Source organism: Monodon monoceros, unplaced genomic scaffold (assembly GCF_005190385.1).
Source record: "Monodon monoceros isolate NGI ecotype Baffin Bay Population unplaced genomic scaffold, NGI_Narwhal_1 Super_Scaffold_14, whole genome shotgun sequence".
In the NCBI taxonomy this organism is placed as follows: Eukaryota; Metazoa; Chordata; class Mammalia; order Artiodactyla; family Monodontidae; genus Monodon; species Monodon monoceros.
This window is the reverse complement of record NW_021703770.1, coordinates 2,770,492-2,789,029: the sequence shown is the minus strand read 5'-3', so window position 1 is coordinate 2,789,029 and position 18,538 is coordinate 2,770,492. Positions and strand designations below refer to the sequence as shown.

At 48.8% G+C, this 18,538-nt stretch overlaps 1 protein-coding gene across 8 annotated transcripts in view; it reads right to left on the bottom strand.

The window, feature by feature from the left end:
* The window catches only part of COL22A1 (collagen type XXII alpha 1 chain), a 254,177-nt gene that overhangs the window by 113,261 nt on the left and 122,378 nt on the right, over positions 1-18,538 (bottom strand). For all 8 annotated transcript variants that reach the window (XR_003793573.1, XR_003793575.1, XM_029222987.1 and 5 more), the window contains 4 exons: positions 17,189-17,233; positions 16,883-16,912; positions 16,560-16,613; positions 12,752-12,805 (listed from right to left, as the gene is read on the bottom strand). Coding sequence is in view for 6 of the 8 variants with exons in the window: in XM_029222987.1 (XP_029078820.1) it covers positions 12,752-12,805; positions 16,560-16,613; positions 16,883-16,912; positions 17,189-17,233 (183 nt within the window). In the remaining 2 variants the exon portion in view is untranslated. The remainder of the gene's footprint in view (positions 1-12,751; positions 12,806-16,559; positions 16,614-16,882; positions 16,913-17,188; positions 17,234-18,538) is intronic.

Here is an 18,538-nt window from a genome sequence, read left to right as displayed (position 1 = left end):
TCCTATATCAGCACGTGGAGAGCCACTCCATTCTTTCCTACAGCTACATGGTTTTCACCATAAGGATGAAACGCGATACATTTCAACTCTGGGCAGGTAGGTCATTTGCACCATTTCTGCTCTTCTGCTGTTAGACTCCACACTGGTGTGCAGGACCCCAGCGGGTCATCCTGTGGGAGTGACCTGTCTCGCTAAGCCTCAGAGTCTATCCCTTTGAACAGGGGTGAGGTGAGTGCTGCTTAGCTACACAGCACACGGCGTGCGTTATATTACAGCGGAATGTGAATGATGGAAGGCCCGTCTGTTTGCTTTCTTTTGCTCACAGTTGTTCTCATGACGTCAAAGCACTGCAGTCAGAAATGAAAAGTAAAACAAGACTCTGAATGAGAACCGCGTTCCTCGAGTACCTGTTTTGTGTCAAACCCTCTTTTGGGGTTTCCCACATTTTCCTTACGTCTTTACTCTGCAGGACGTCCCTGTGATGCAGCTGTTCCCAGTCCCACTGGGAGGTGTGGAAACTGAGGTTCAGAGTCAAGTCTCACATGTGACACAGCTAGAATGTGGCGGGGTTAAGATTCAGCCCCAGATCTGTGTGTGCTGGAGCCTGTACATGTCACTCTTACTTGCCAGGGCTCTGAAGATGACTAAAGGATATAAGTTCTACAAAATATCTCTAATAGTCTAGACTGCTAGATTACAGGAGCTGGACGACGTCAGCTCCTTCTCTCTTTCTGAAACCCTGGCCCTCTCCTGTCTCTGCCACTGGACACTCTGGTTTGTCCCCGTGTGCTCTCCCATCCCCAGAGGGAAGGTGTCTTTACGACCTTGGACCGTGCCAGCCCAGCCCTCTGGGGTCCCGTGGATCCCACCTTTTTCCCTCCCCTCCCCGCCACCACATCTTGGGAGCGCGTAGTCGGTGCTGAGCCCAGGGAGCAGTCCCGGGGCACCTCCACCCACAACCTGCCCCAAGAGGCCCCTTCCAGGTGCTTCTGCCTGGAATGCTGGTTCCCAGGTGCCCACACGGCTCCAACCCTCAATTCCATCTGGTCTCTGCCAGACGTCCCCCTCACCCGAATGCCTTCTCTGACTGCGGTCCCCATCCCACCCTCTCTCCTCGCCCCGCTGTATTTCCCTTTGTTTCTATCACCACCACATACACTGTTGACATTCGTATCTACCAACTGCCCGTCTACCCACTGGGATGCTCATCTGAAAACGAGGACTGGCTCTGCTTTTCTTCAGTGCTATATCCACGGGCCCAGAACAAGGCCCGCTGCGTGGTGGAGACTCAATGAACATTCGCGGGCTGGATATGTAACTTGTCCCTTCGGGACTGATGTGGTCCTAAGCCAGGACAGTGGCAGTGGGAACAGCAATGAGAGGGTAGAGAGAAGGGCCGTTAGGGAGGAAAGCCGTTGGCAGACTTGCAGAGTGAGTGAGGTGGTCTGAGTTAGAGGCCCCTGGACCTGCACCCCTTGAGCTGGAGCACATCAGCCCGGAAGGCGTGATCAGGTCTAGGTCAGGATGAGTTCCTCGACACTTGTCAGGTAAAATTCAAAATGCAGTCACAGACACCTTCAGAAGGGAGCCGAGCCTAGGAGGAGTCCTGTCTGTGCATCCATCCTGCTCTGATTACTGAAATCATCGGGAGCCGACCGTGAGAGAGCTGAGAATGGCCAGCTCCCCTTCCTCAGCGAATGGAAACCAGACATCTTCAATTTTCTATCTAGACGGACACCCCCTCCACCCGCTTCCAAGTTATGCCACAGCGTTATTTACAAGATGGATAAACCACTTCCCTTCGAGGTCAGCAGAATGGCCTGGTGAGTAGTCATCAGAATTCAGAACCCAGGCCAGAGACGTTTGCAGGAGAGGCTGAAAGCAATGAAGGGCTAGAACATTTAGCAGGTGGTAAGCAAGGACCACATGGAAGACGAAGGGACGAGAAGGTCTGGGCTGCGACTGAGCAGAATCACTAATTAAAGTGTCCACATCTGCTAGGGGACGCAGCTTCAGTTTCCCTCTTGCAGAGGACCCACCACTGTTTGAGGGATGTATGGGTTCTCAGCAGCTCTTCGCTCTGCTGGAGCTTGGGGACTGTATGTAAAGACACACTAATGCTCGGAAGACACCTGAGACGCTAAGGAAATGTGCAGAGCATGGAGTCAGGAGGTTCTCCAATGCCAGGGAAGTCAGTAAAATTGACCTGAAAAAGGAGAATTATGGGCAGGTCGGAGAGGTGTGGTAGGAGATACAGAAATGCAAAGCAGTGCGTCCAGAGGAGCAGACATCCCGAGTGTTAGATTTTCAGCAAGAAGGAAAAAAGCAAGATGATGGCAAGAGGCCAGAGGAAGAGAAAAGCATCAGAGATTTGTGATCGCAGCAGTGTCACAAGGCAGCCTCTCCCCCAAGAAAGGCATACGGTTCGTGGACCATCCATAAAGGGGCATCACCCAGAGAAATATCACGGTAACGGCTCTGTCCAGCTCCAGCACCTGCGCTCACATCTCCTCTACCCACAGTGTCTGGAGCTGCCCCGGTGCCTCTCAAAGCTCTCCTCCCTCCCCTCCTGCAGCCACAGCCACGAGAGCTGACCCCGTTCACGTGCCCTGCCCCTGAGCCAAGCTGTGCCGGCAGGTTATTCTTCCATAAGGAGGAAAGAAGCTCTGTCCAAGTTACTTGCCACCTCCTTATCTAAAAGACATAACATCTGAGTTTTAGTTGGAAATTGACAGACCACGTGATTCCGACATGCCTTTTCAGTCTCGCGTCCAGTGGCCATGTTTCCAGCCCTAAGCAACAGCTCACGTGGGCTGCTTAGCCTGGCCCCAAAGACCCCAAGGACTCCTGGCCTCTGGAACTTGGCCCACCAAGCCACCTGTCTGTAGGACGCATGCTCCATCTCAACTTGTCAAATTCCTAGCCCAGTCCAGTGCCACCTCGTCCATGAAGTCCCAGCAATGATGAGAAATAATGGCAAAGTAGGGCAAAAACATATTTGAGATGCATTCCCTGGTGTCACCCAAGAGCTTGTGAGCTAGAATCGCCAGGGATGGGGCATAAAGCTCTAAGTAAGTAGCTGCAAGGACTCGGTCACTCATTGTGATCAAAGGGATTCTCTATGTTCTTTTCCCAACCCCTTTCCTCTACAATATTATAAGAAAAAGAGTTCTAAATCTGAGGTAGATGAGGACGGGCAAGCCATTTAAAACTTGCTGAATCTTAGTTTCCTCATGTGGAAAATTATAATCATTGTAATTATCTGAAAAGACAGTAGCAGAAGAAATAATTCAATATTTGAGGAAGTGATTTAAAAAGCATAACAAAGCATCACGCAAATGTAATAGATAGTTATGAGAATGAGAAGGAAGATGACGGAGGCTCTGGTGAAGAAGAAATGGTAATAGCAGAATTCTGCTCTTCTGAGTCCCCGGCGTGGGTGAGAGACCACATGTCAAGCAGAGTTGGTTTCAAAACCACTACCTCCCAGCAGTGCCACGGAGATTAAATAAGATAATGTCCACAAAGTGCTTAGCACAGGATCTGACGTTAAGAAACACGTAGTGGTGATGGTGCTGCTGGTGGTGGTGGCAGAGGTAATGGTGGCGGTGGAGGTGATAGTGATGGTGGAGGTGTTGATGTGTTGACGGTGGTGATTATGGTGGTGGTGACGGTGGAGTTGACGATGGTGCTGATGGTCATGGTACTAGTGATGGAAGTGGTGCTGATGGTGATGGTGGTGATGGTGATGGTGATAATGTTACTGGTGGTGATGGTAAAGCTACTGGTGGATGTAGCAGCAACTATGTACCCTCTGCATTTTGCACCTATACTTGGGTGTGGGGATTTGAGATGTGCTGGCCAGCGCCAAGGTCTGCAGCAATACAGAACTGTTTGTTAACAATAAGCCTGTTCCTTGTCTTTTTCCTTTTCTGCTCTTTTAAACTGCTAGCCAACACAACGTCTGGATAAATGTTTGTAATTTATCACAAGGGCGGATATTTCAAGCCCTTCTGGATGCCAGGATGCTGAGCGAGACCAGTATTTCTGAGGCTGCCTGTCTGTCTGTGGAGAAGAGGGAAGCCTATAAATTCAAAAGAGCAATTCCTTCCCAGCCAGGACGCGTTAACACAGCCATGCGAGGGGCCATTATCCGATGAAAGGACTGCTTGTGCAAGTGGTTCTAATATGAGCCGTATGGTCTTTTTGCTCAGTCCCTGTTCTCCGTGCCTCCAAATGCCAAACGTGATTATTTTCTACCGGTTAGAGCTGAAACCAGGTGCTCAGAGAAAACCTAGAGGGTCCTGAAATAAATCTGGCTCCACGCCACGAAAGGCATCCAACAGTGGCCTGCGATCCAAATGATGCCATTACCATCTGGTAGAGCAGAGAAAGGCAAGAAAAAAGGCTTTACAAATTGAAAAGTAAAACAAATTCAACCCAGGCTGCCACTTACAAAAGACCAGTAGTGTTTCTCTCTCTCAAATCTACTAGAAATCAGGGCTGATGGCCTGATCGCTTGCAGCCACGTAAGACCCTCAGCTCCAAGGGCAGAAGCTAGAGATTAAAGTGACAGGAGCTCAGGGCATCCTTCAGGACACGCACTGGCAGTTACAAGGGATCCTAGGTCTCTCCAAGGCTTCCGCCGAAAGGACTGCTAGTGTCCAGTTTAGAATTCTGGTGTGTAAGTGGACACACACACACCATTCTAAAGCAAAAACAGGAAAGGTTTGGAGCCAGGACAACCTGAGTTCTAATCCCTGCCTCACCATTTACAATCTGTGTGACGCCGGATAATCTGATTTATACCTTCAAGTCTTGGTTTCCTCATTTGCAGAATGGGATTAAAACTGCCAGACTTCATAGGATCCTTGTGAGAATTAAGTGAGAAACATGCGTGCAAAAAAAAAAAAAAAAAACAAAAGAAAAAACCTAAGTGCCTGCTATGCAATGACAATTCAACCAATATTATTTCCTTCCTACCTTATATTAGTTCTACACGTGTAGAGGTTCTGTTTTTAACATGTTTTTTTTTTTTTTTTTTTTTTGCGGTATGCGGGCCTCTCACTGTTTTGGCCTCTCCCGTTGCGGAGCACAGGCTCCGGACGCACAGGCTCAGCGGCCATGGCTCACGGGCCCAGCCGCTCCACGGCATGTGGGATCTTCCCGGACTGGGGCATGAACCCACGTTCCCTGCGTCGGCAGGCGGACTCTCAACCACTGCGCCACCAGGGAAGCCCTTAACATATGTTTTTAAAGCAACTGATGCAGTCGGGCCCAGCAAGAGACATGTGGTGATCACTGCATCTCTAGGAAGAAGGGGAGCACCATATCTCATAGTGTCCCTTCTTCGGTTCTCACCTCTTGATAAGAGAGAAGAGAAGACAGAAGATATTAAGAGAATGATCAGAGGAACCAAAGAGGCTGTCCCCAGCTTGCGGGAGGGGCAGTGACAAAGCCCTGAGCAACCTTTAGCAGTTAGGTCATTTAATATTTCTGGACATTAAATTTCTCACTGTTGATCTCAGAGATTCCTTCCACCATGATGATTCTCTAGCTTAAACATTCCAAATTTTACATTGTTTAAATGTCTGACAACATGGAACTCTCTTAGGCAAAACTTATTTTCCCCTCCTTTTTGTCCAGAGAGGAAAGAAGATACCTAGGCTATTTTAGGTGTGACTAGGACCACAGAGCAAGATGAAGGCCAAGTAACAGTAAAGGTACAAAAGAAACCAAGTGTTTTTCTTCAAAACTGAGCACTCTAGACGCGTCCAGATGACCAACAGACACATGAAGAGGTGCTCAACATCACTAACCATCAGGGAGATGCAAACCAAAACCACAAGTAGACGTAACCTCACACATGTTAGAGTGGCTATTACCAAAAGACAAGGAACAACAAGTGCTGGAGAGGGTGTGGAGAAGAGGGAAGCCCTGTGCACTGTTGGGGGGAATGTAAATTAGTGCAGCCACAATGGAGAACAGTATGGAGGTTGGTGAAAAAACAAAAAAAGGAACTACCACATGATCCAGCAACCCCAATGCTGGGTATTACCCAAGGAAAATGAAAACACTACCTTGAAAAGACACATGCACCCCCACGTTCACTGCAGCATTATTTACAATAGCCAAGCCATGGAAGGCCCCTAAGTGCCCCGGGATGCAACAATGGATAAAGAAATAGTGGTACACATACAAGAGAATAGTAGACAGCCATAAAAAGAAGGAAACTGTGCCATATGCAACAAGGATGAGCCTCGAGGGCATCATGCTAAGTGCAATACGTCACACCGTATAATCTCATTTATGATATGGGATCTAAAAAAAAACTGAACTCGTAGGTAGAGCGAACAGATTGGTGGTTGACAGAGGAGACAGGGGTAGGAGGTGGATGAAATGGGTAAAGGTGATGAAAACGTTAAAAAAACAAGTTGGACATTCTCTGTCGAAGGTCAGAACCCAGGTGGCCAGATGTCCAGTGCTGGGTCCTGTTCTCCCCACACCACCCAGGTGTGTCAGCCCCCAGAAAGCAGCACTCAGGTGTGATTCATTCACTCTTGCACACTAATCGTATCTGATGCTCATGAATGACATTATACATTTATGCATATTTTATATGCTTATATATATTTTCATATTTATTTTAATGCATGTATAAAAACATATGTTTTTATAAATGTGAGGCACTCCTCTAAGTGCTTCAAATACAAAAATAATGTTCTTACGGACTTACATTTTAGTGGAGATAACAAAAATAAACAAATTCTCAAATAAGAAAAATGTAAGTCCTCGACAGGAAATTAAAATAGGTTGGTGTGAGAGTGACACGATGTCTACTTTGGGGTGGATGATTAGGGCACAAGAGTGTTTTGGGTTTTTTTTTGAAAAATCAACCTCGTGCAAGCTTTTGAGTGTCCAAGCGCCTCAGCAGCCTGGAGCCAGGCTGGTTCTGCTTTGGATCATTCAGGGTTCAGATGCAGTTGTAGCAGTGCCCGCTCCAGCCGAGAGACAGCACTCCCAGGCCCCAACGCCCTGCTCAGACAAGCAGGAGGAAATCTGAACCTCAGAAAGGCTTGAGTACCTTCTCTACCTCCACCTAAGGCAGGAAGCAGTGGGGCAATGAGTGCCTAACACCCGCCTCAGCGGGCAGCAACCATCTCCCAGGGCTATGGGCTCTGCAAGATGGGGAAGGGGAAGGGGGTGGGGATGGGGGTGGGGGTGGGGAAGGGGGTGGGGAAGGGGGTGGGGATGGGGAAGAGGGTGCCTGGCTCCTGCCCCTCCCCTTTCACTATGTCATTGTGGAAAAATACCAGCTTTGTCCAAAATGAATGCATTCACCTCGCCACAGATTACACTGTCTGCCGGTTGCTAATCTCTAAAATAAAGGGCCCGGATCCCTTTCCCCGCCCCGTGTTTTAGTCTCAGTATCTCAATTCCCAGGTCCCTGTGGCTTGTCACTGTCTCGTCTCTTCTCTTGTCACAGCCTGAGCGCTGACATTAGCAGCTCTCAGAGTGACGTTTCAATTGAAGCAGGGAACGGCAGGTCACAGTGTGGGAAGGAGAGGGATACTGTTTTGAATCAGTCATCATCCTGTCTCAGGCTTTCCTGACTCAGCCACAGGCTGACTGAACAGGAAGCTGCCCCCCAGCCCACGCCAACATCACCGTTTGTCTCTGTCGTCTGTCCACAGGTGAAGCCACTTAGGAGCAACACCCCCGGGATGGAGCAGCTCAAGTCAGGAGATCACCAATGACACTGGAGGGACGGGGTCCCCAGGGACACGCTTGGCCATCCTACCCCATTCGCTGGAGGAGGCAGGACGCGAGAGGAGCCCTCCTGTGCTCCCCGGCACACCCTCTCTTAACACCCTCACCACCCCGCCTTGTGACTCACAGCTCACCCTCCTCTGCTAGACACTGGGTCTCTCAGGCCAAGGGCTCCGCCCCTGCTTCAGAGTCCCCCCGACTGGCAGACCACCTGGCCCAGGACGGGCGCTCCTCCCAGCCACGCCCCCCCCCCCCCCCCGTCTGGGCCACGCCCTCTTCCCTTTCCCTTTGGGTCACTGCCATCATCCCCTCCCTAATCGCTCTCCTCCTGCTGCGGTCTGTTCTCAACATGGCGGCCAGATGGATGCGTTTAGAATGTAACCTGGGCCACGCCACGTCTGCACCCCGAATCCTGTGTGAACAAACTGCAACCAGAAATGTATGAGACAGTCCAGGGAACGGTGAACCCGAAGTGAGTACACGAAGAAGCTTTTTCACAGATTTAGGCGGGACGGCGGTATTAAGGTTTTGTTTCTTTTACGTACGTGCTGAAATATTTAGAGACGCAATGTGATGCTGTTTGAAATTGCTTCAAACTCACCCAGCAGTGGGTGCTAGTGGGTGAGGGTGTGAAACCCACTGGCCAGTGACTCGGCAAGCGCTGCAATGGGCTTGGGGGATAAGGGGGTTACTTCACTTTTTTTTTTCCTTATTTTTGTATGTGTTTAATTTTTTTCATAATAAAACAGTTCTGAACACACTCAACAGCCCCACGTCGCTCACGGTAAAAGCCAAGACCCTCACAATGGCCCACGAGGCCTGACATGAGCCTGCTCCCAGTTCTAGGACTTCGCCTCCTCCATGCTGGGCCCTTGCTCGCTCTGGCCACATAGGCCTCTGTGCTGACACACAAGCAGCCGCCTGCCCCAGGGCCTTAGCTCTAGCTGTTTCCTCTGCCTGCTCTGCTCTCCCCTCAGCTACCCGTACAGCCAACTCCCTCACCTCCTGAGAACCCGCCAAAACACGACTTTCTCCGTGGCTCTTCCAGAATTGTTTATTTAAATGCTAATCGGCATGATTCTTTTCCCTGCTGCCAGAATGTACGCATCTTGAAGGCAGGGATCTTTATTCTTCTCACTGAAGGACCCCACTTGCCTAGAACAATGCCCATCACCCAGTAAATGATGAAGAAATATTTGCTGAACCAATGAATTTGTGGAAGGAAGGAAAAGGGAGCAAAGAAGATGCAGGGATGGGAGAAGGGCTAGTAGAAGAAAAATGGCAGAGATGGGAAAGGACAAGAGAAACAGAAAAAGAAGAGAAATCAGTCCAGGGTCCTCGTAGGACGCTGGCAGAGGCTGAAGTAAAAGCCACGTGTGTGGCCCTTTTACTTACACGTGCGCTTCCGAGCTGGAGACCGGGGAGCCGGATAAAAGCAGATGGACGTGAGCAAGTGTCCAGAGGCAGGAGGTCCTCTCGGGCGGGGGTGGGGGGGGCTCCCTGTGTCTGAATTACTCTCGTCAGTGTCCCCATCTGTTCCTGCTGAAATCCGCTCACTCCTGCGAGGCTGCCTCAAATACCACGCTCCCTGTTCCCAGCCCCATGGCCTCTCTCCACTGAGCTCCCTCTGTCCTCTCTACACTTACAGTCTTTATTGGTCCCCACGGAGGCATCTGGCTTCACTGTTCGTGTGTCTCAAGTCCCACGGGCTGTGAACTCCCGGTGGGGGAGACCATAATCTCTTCAGGGATCCCAGAGCATTTAGCACAGCACCTGTGCTTCGTCAGGGCACTCATGGGCTTTGCTGGCTGACTGATGCATGGAAGGGAAGAAGGGAGGAAAGAAGAAGGCCCTAGAGACACACGGTCCTGTGTGTGCGTCCCTGAGAGGCGCTGGTGGCTGAGCCTGCTGTTCGTCCATGGACAGAGGGACGGCAGCCCTTCCCCAGCACTGTCAGGCGGCCTGGTACTTAGATGGAGCTCAGCGACTCAATATGTGCACCCCTACCCCAGTCCTACCCTGACTGCTTCTCTGGGTCCCCCTCTTTTACTCCTCAAATCTCCACTCTTGGGGCACGCGTCCAATCCCCAAGGCCCCTGCCCCCCGCTGCATGGGTAGCTGGTATTATTACTCTTAGGGGTTAGAGGTGTTTCTGGGAAGGACAACAACCGCCCCTGGGCAACATACGAACACTTTTTGGGGTGCCAAGAAGTCATGGCCAAGGAAGCGTGGGCCTAGACAAGCAAGCTCCAGGCAAGATTTGTCCCCTCTCCCCTTAATAAGAGCCAATTAAATAAAGATATAGGTTTAAAAAAAAAACAAAAACCTTCGCAGTCATCCTTGCATCAAGAGTTCCACTCACCGTCTAACACTGCATTAGGAAAAGTAACACTTGGAGCACTTCAAGGCAAGATGAGATAAGGGTCATCTAAACGTCAGTCCCATAGGACACAGGATTGCTGCTTTCTCCTAAGACTGTGCATGAGTGTGTCAGGAGAACGAGTGCCGTGACAGCTGCCACGTCCTGCTGCCCACAAAGTGCTGGGCACTTTTTCCTCACAACAACTCAGCCGGCTGGGTTGCCTTCCCACCATAACAAAGTAAAGAGGCTCAGAGAGGTTGGGTGTCTTAAAGGGTCACACAGCTGCTGAGAAGTAGAGCTGAGCTTCAAACCCAGGTGCATCTTGCTGCAAAGTCCAGGATCCTCACTCCATACAGAGGCAAAGGCAACCCAGCTTTGACCCATCTGACTGACAGTGAAACTGAGGCCAGGGCTGGTGATGTTGAGTGGGAGGTGACATATCCAAGGTCTTCTAGTAGGATAAGTGACTTCTCCCACCCGCCCTACCTTCATGACACCCTACCATGCTTCAGAGCTAGCCCTCACAATAAGCTCCTCTTAGAATCTTGAGATTTCAAGATTGTTACAGGATGCAGAGGTGCTTGGAAACCAAAAGAGGAAGTTCACTGGTGGGTAAGGACAGGTTGGAGTCTGTGCTGAGTCACAGAAACAGGTCAGCCCACCTCAGAACTGAAGTGTACAGTGTGATCAGTGGGCCCAACCACCTTAGACAGAGTGAATCCCAGCAAACCTGTGACACCATCCACTTCACTGAGCTATGGAATCTCCAGGCCATATGTGAAGCCATACACGGGACTGCGGCAGCCTCTGCCAGATGCCAGCACCCTCATTTCCAGCCATCTGTCAGGTCACCCGGACTCTGAACTAAAACCTCCAAGGGCAATGAGCTCACTACCACCAGGGGCTGCCTCACGGTCTCTGGATGCTTGTGCCCTGGAGCTGTTTTCTTAAGTGAACCAGTAAAAGATGCTATAAGCTTCACTATTCACAATAGCCAAGACACGGAAACAACCTAAATCTCCATCGACAGACAAACGGATAAAGAAGACACGGTGTATACATACAATGGGATATTACACAGCCATAAAAAAGAATGAAATAATGCCATTTGCAGCAACCTGGATGGACCTAGAGATTATCATACTAAGTGAAGTGAGTCAGAAAGAGAAGTACAAGTATCATAGGATAGCACTTATATGTGGAATCTAAAATATGACACAAGGGGCTTCCCTGGTGGCGCAGTGGTTAAGAATCCGCCTGCCAATGCAGGGGACACGGGTTTGGGCCCTGGTCCGGGAAGGTCTCACATGCTGGGGAGCAACTAAGCCCGTGAGCCACAACTACCGAGCCTGTGTTCTAGAGCCTGTGAGCCACAACTACTGAAGCCCACGCACCTAGAGCCCGTGCTCCGCAAGGAGAAGCCACTGCAATGAGAAGCCTGCGCACTGCAACAAAGAGTAGCCCCCGCTCGCTGCGACTAGAGAAAGCCCGCGCACAGCAACAAAGACCCAATGCAGCCAAAAATAAATAAATTTATTAAAAAAATAAATAAAATAAAATATGACACAAATGAACTTACCTACAAAACAGACCCACAGACATAGAGAACAGACTTGTGGTTGCCAAGGGGGAGGAGGGCGGGGAGGGGATGAAGTGGGCGTTTGGGGTGAGCACATGCAAACTAGTACATAGAGAGTGGATAACAACAAGGTCCTACTGTAGAGCACAGGGAATTATAGTCAGTATTCTGTGATAAACCATAATGGGCAAGAAAATGAGAAAGAATGTATACATATGGATAACTGAATCACTTTGTTGTAGAGCAAAGATTAACGTTGTAAATCAACTATACGTGAATAAAACAAACTAAAAAATATGTTACAAGCTTAAGGGCTCGAGGTCAGGAAATGTGAGCTGAGCCCTTACTCTGCGCCAGGCACCTGCTGGGACCTGAGGGCAGAGTTGAGGTCAGTCCCAGTTTACCGTGAGGGCGCTGAGGAGAGAGATGCCACGCCCTCTACCTTTAAACACAGTGTCAGGAGCTGGGCTTACTGGTGGATTCAAACCCGTAAGGTGTGCACCGTTTGGATAAAAAGACAAGGGCTAAATGAAATGAAATGCCATAAGAAATTATGACATGGTATTCAAAGATAATGTAGATGTTTAGATCGGAGTGGCTAACAGCCTACTGGCAGACCTCTATTCTTTCACTGCTATTTTTTCTTATTCTTTCCTTAAGACTTAGCTCAAACATTACCACTTTCAGGAAGCCCTGGCTGGCCCCCAGGTTGGGTCAGTTGCCCCTTCCCTGTGTTCTCTCAGTACTGGGCATCCTTCTACTGGGGCTCTGATCACACAGGGATGTGAGTTTCTATATACATGACTCATGGCAGACCACAGACTCACCTGCATGAGATGACCCAGGACCCAGCTCAAGGATGAACACATAACCCGTCCTCAACCACTGTTGATGAACTCAGTCTAACCCTTCAATCTGCTTCCAATATTCATCCCAAGCTCCCGAGACTGGGGTCATCTCCTCTGTCTGAGCAGCTAAAATGGGGGGTGGGGGCAGTGTGGCTGAGTTGGGGCACCAGAAAGGAAAGACAGTTTACTTACTCGGAGACCTTGCGAACCAGGAGGTCCATCCTTGCCTCCTGGACCCATCAGACCCTTTAGAAGGAGGAGAAAGGGGAAAAAACAAGAGAGACAGACCACGGTAAATACTGAGTAAAGACCACAGGATATACTTGGCCCTGTCACTCTCATTGGATAGGAGAATACCATCCCATTCCAGTGGGGAAACTGGGAGGTTGGAAGGGAAAAAAACATCCTATTCCCTCAAATCTACAACACTTAAAATATGTGCACCTATCTGATGTCATTAAGTGTGATTAACAACCAAGGTGTAGGCACCATCATTCATACTTTAAAGACGAGTACAGTAAGGACCACAGGCCTCGCACCACTGCTTTGTAAAAAGTGCACACAAAAGAGGTGCCTGGAATCCAAGTGTCTTTAGCTCTAAGCCTGGTGCCTTTGCCCCTGTATCTTGCTGGCTCGGCAAGAACTGGCTTGGGTTATCTGACTCTCCATCAACTGCGATATGCAAAATGACAGTCTGGATAAATAAATGAAACCATCTGAGAAAGATCAATTTCCACAAAGCAAAACACACAAAAACCAAAAAGCCAACTGGTGCGGAAAGAGGTCATGCTGACCTAAGTAAAATCCTGCCCGTTACACCTCGCTAGGTACCTGCTGCCTGACCTCAGACAAGTCACTGGGCATCTGTGGACCTCAGGTAGCTCATCTCCAGCGTGAGGACAATAAACTTTCCTCCCGAGTGGTTGTGAGGACCACGTGAAGAATGGGTACTAAAGCCCTGACAAAGCACCTCCTGACAGCACCTGCTTTATACCCAAATGTATTACTGAGGTCACCTAGAATACGGCATGAAACGGGAATGGGAAAATGAAAACTTCAGCTCTAACGGAGACTCTTATCACCAACTTTACGGGTGAATTTGGGCCAGAAATTCCCTCTCTGTGCTTCAGTTTCCTCATCTTCAATAGTATGATTATCATGCAAACAGCTACTACTGCCACAGTTTGCATAACTATTAAGTGATGGAATTGTACTTAGGTCTAAGGTCTTTTCCCTTAATAACACCATAAAGATGAGTACATGAATGTACAAACTGTAGTAATTAAAGGTTTAAATCTCCCTTCCTCATGAGGATTACTGCAGTGAGCTCAGGGCACACACATCAAGGGAAGGAAGACCCTGCAGAAGTGAGTTTTCATTAAGCATCAAGAAATGTCTCACATTTGGTCTGCCCAGCTGGCCCTTCTTTATTACACTCAACCAAACATTGCTAAAGCTACCAGAACCTGTTTCATCCTGGGGAAAGAATCAAAGATGCAAAAAGCCTCCTCAACAAGGATGGAGAATGCCGTACACTGTTTATATTTAGAGAATGGGATACATGTTCCTCTTTCTGGGATTGCTAAGCACAAACTCAAAATTTTCCATTCTCAACAGAAGTCACTGAAGCCAGGTTCTCGATCTGATTCAATCCAAAGAATATTTAGGGAGCAACTGCTCTGAGGAAGGCCCTGGGCTAGGTGCTGCTGGGGATTCGAAAAAGACAGAAATAACAACTGATGTCAGTGTTGGGCTTAATAAGGCTTCACAGAGCAGTGCTTCCTACATCAACTCATTTAACCCTCACAGCACATTTACATAGGAAATGATGTCGCTGACAATGATTTCCAACTTAGGAAAGCAGAAGAGGATAAGAGGGGTAGAGTTCAAAAACCCAAAGCTACTTGGTGGATGAACTGGGACATGAAACCAGATGCTCTGGCTCCTAACCCCAAGTGCCTTCCATGGCCACACTGCTCCTTATGAGCTCAGACTGCAATCAGGTCCCGCTCTGATGTCCCTCTTGAATATCCGTCATGGGGGTCCCTCCTTCATAAGCACGTATTAAGTTCCCACCATGTGATAAACTTGTGGATTTAGAGACAGGAGGGATATTGGCTGTGGCCTTAAGAACCTCACGCTCCTGGTCTCTCATCACTGCTCCCCACTTTTCACAAGGTCTTTAGGTAGGGTTTCTGAACTCCTCCCAAGGGAATTTCATCACCAACACCGTGCACTGTACTCAATCCCATTCTATCAAGAGTATCTAGCCCAGAGGACCTCTTCAGAACCCTGGACAGCTCCACTGGGCTGCAGGGTTGAGGTATTCTGGTGTTTGCAAGTACTGAGTTCAGGACCCTCTCCTTGTCCTACACCATGGGTCACAGGAATGACACATGCAGAGAATTCTCATTAATCATCTAGAGATTGCAAGTGTCTACTCACAATTATTTCTTTTTCACACTCCTTTCACATGGATCAGTCCACGTGCTTTCATCCCTATATCTCCAGCCTTAATATTTCGATTGATATAAAATAAAGTATGTGACCACAAGTGCTTGAGGTTTCTTCCTTCTCTCCCTCCCTCATTTACCATAACAAAGTTTACATGAGGGGGAAGGACTGCCCATTATTACATCCCAGATCCCAGAGTGAGAGATCAAGAAGGCTGCCTCATGAATTAAGCAGGGCTGAGCACTCTTAGCTTCTTATCCCTTAGTGGGAGCCACTAAGTTAAAGTAATTCTCTCCTTTGTGCATCTGAGAGGAGATACTGCTGCACTGTGCACTCAGGAATGAAAAGAGCACGGACTAGTCTGTCAGACAGATCTGGGTTCAAAGCTCGGTTTTGCTTCTTAGCTGTATAACTTTGTGCAAGCTACTCAGTATCTCTGTACCAATGTCTTCATCGGTAAAAGCAGAAAAATAACAACTTCACCCTCGCAAACTTAATATGCAAATGTCTGCATGTAAAATATACTACAGTACAGATGGTCAGTACTTGCCAGTTATGCTCTGAAATATATGTGCATATATGCACGGAGAGCTAAATATCGACAGCACACTGCATTATCTACTTTAAATCTCTCAACAGTTGTAACAATGGCGGAGAGCTCCGGAAACCAAGCCTTGGAAAGGTTAAGCAAGGTATCTAAGGTTCTAGAGACAGAAGGGAGCTTTTCTGACCTGAACTTTTCGATGTGAAATTGTTCTAATTATACTGGAATTAAAAACATTTTCTAAGTTTCTTCTAGTTTTGTCCCAGCAAAAACATATACATTTATCCTAATGAGGAATGGGCCTTATCATAAATCCAATTATAGATCTGATTTATGGACATTTCAAGATAAGAGTTGTTTTATTTCCTTCAGTAAAACAGTCACTTGAAAGAAGCAACAGCATGTTACCAGGAGGAGCAAAGGTCCAATCACTGACCTGTGGAATTTACTGTATTCTTATTAATTATCCTTAGTATCTGAACTCACATCAAAAATGATCACAGAGTCCCTTTGAATGGCCTCTTCCCAAATGGTTATTTACATATCATTAAATTCTTAACAGAGGGAGAAACCAAAGGCTGAAGTGTTCCAAACCACTGCAAAGTCAGTATTAATCAGAAACACGTGAAAAGCAAGTGTGCACTGGAGATGACTCAACTGGCATTGAAGTGTCCAATGTTTTTATTCCATTTTATCTGAAGGGAAACTGAAACCGCAGACTGAACACCAGAAACCCCAATCCTGGCATGTTTGGGACCGGGAGCCCTGAAGGCGGGCTGCCTGGGCTTCAAGTCCAGCTCCACACTTGCCCACTGCATGATCCGTGCCCAGTGATTTCAGTCTCCAAGGCCCAGTTTCCTCCTGTGCTAGATGCTGACAACAACCCCTATCACTCAGGGCGACGGGAGGAGCTTCTGAAATAACGCACAGCTCGGAAGCGAGAATGGCTATGATTTTCCAGACCTAGAGGTGTGGACCCCGGGCTGGGGAGGGATGACTTACCGGAGCGCCTGGTGGCCCAGGAGGGCCCTGGTGACCTCGTGGTCCCGGGGCTCCCTGGTAACACAAGTCAAACCAGAATTAGTCATGACTCCCCGTCCTTATGCCCCGGGCCACCACCCATGACCCTTTGCTGACTTGGAGTTTTCTTCCCAAGTTCCCAAAGGGGACCCAGGGTGGGAATCTGCATTCTTGGCAGAGTCAACTTGACCTGTCTCTGAAGGGCTCCACCTGAGCTCAGCAAGCAGTGTCACCCCGCGCCGGTGGCCTTCCTATTTCTGCCACCACCTAAAGCCCCACGATGGGAGGACCCACGTCCCTCTTACCTGCTCGCCCTTCAGGCCCTCTCTCTGCACCTGAGGGACAAACCAGACGTCAGCAAAGCCGGTGGCACTTTCTTAATAGCCCCCCTCGCTCCGCTGCGCGGCGCGCGTAGGCGCACGGCATGCTGGGAAGCAGCAATTTCCGACTCGCCTCTGACTTTACCCCATTTTCAGCGGGCAAAGCCTTGTATCCAGCTCGTGTCATCAGAACAGTCCCGCCTCATTCTCAGAGGCAACAGCTCTCCCAACTACACAGTCCTATCAGTATCTGAGTCCGTGATTCCAAGCACTGGTGACTGCATCACTTACCACCGAGCCCGGTACCCCAGGAGGTCCTGCAGGCCCCATGGCACCCTGCGGAGAGACGACAAACGTTCCAACAGAGGGTACTTTGTTCCCTTTGTGCATACACATACACACACACACACACACACACGTGTGTACGTATATATATATATACACTTCCTTTTTCAGATTCTTTTCCATTATAGGTTATTACAAGATATTGAGTATAGTTGCCTGTACTATACAGTAGGCCCTGTTGTTTACCTATTTTATAGATAGTAGTATGTATCTGTTAAGCCCAAACTCCTAATTTATCTCTCCCCCCTTTCCCCTTTGGTAACCATAAGCTTGTTTCCTGTATCCGTGAGTCAGTTTCTGTTTTGTAAATAAGTTCATTTGTATCATTTTTTTTTAGATTCCACAAATACGTGGTATCATATGATATCTGTCTTTCTCTCTCTGACTTACTTCACTTAATATGATAATCTCCAGCCATCCCACTCCTGGGCATATATCCAGACCAAACTCTAATCCAAAAAGATACACGCACCCCAATGTTTATAGCAGCGCTGTTTACAATAGCCAAGACGTGGAAGCATCCTAATGTCCATCGACAGATGAATGGATAAGGAAGATGCGGCACATATACACAATGGAACATCTCTCAGCCATAAAGAGAATGAAATAATGCCGTCTGCAGAACACGGACGGGCCTGGAGACGGTCATGTTAACAGAGGGTACTTTGTGACACCTGCTCCTGCGGGCTCCCACACCCCCAAGGCCCCTGCTTACCCATGCAAGTCCTCGGGACCACCTCCTTCTCTGTGCTCCAGCACACATGCCATCACGTGGGCTGGCTGACTTAACAATCTCAAGTGTTCTGTCTCATTCATATCTCTGCATCAAGGCTGTAGGCGCCTTGCTCTCACTTATGTACCCAGTGCCTAGATCTGGCTGGTGCTCTTCCCACCACTTTCCTGCTCAAGAGCATCCCTTGCTCCACTATCCAGGGAGCACCTGCCCGCAGCAGGCTCTGCACTACGCACATCGAGAGAGTGACTACACCCTATGGTGCGTCCTCTGTGCCCGGTCACGGGTTCAGCACATGGTCAGCGCTCAGTAAATACTTAGCAAGTAGTAACTACCACAGACGCTGTGATGAGGCCTGTCCATTTTCACCAGATCATGACGTACAGAAGTTTTGTTTTCTGCCTCCTTCTGCCTTACCGCCAGGCTCTGATGGCTGTGGCTAGGTCAGGTTTTCCAGAGCGTGGGCTACATCCTGGTTCTACACTGGGCACATCTGTCGACAGAAAAATCTTCACTGTTATTACCCTAGTGCCCTAGAGCTAAAACGAGGACACTGCTTGTAG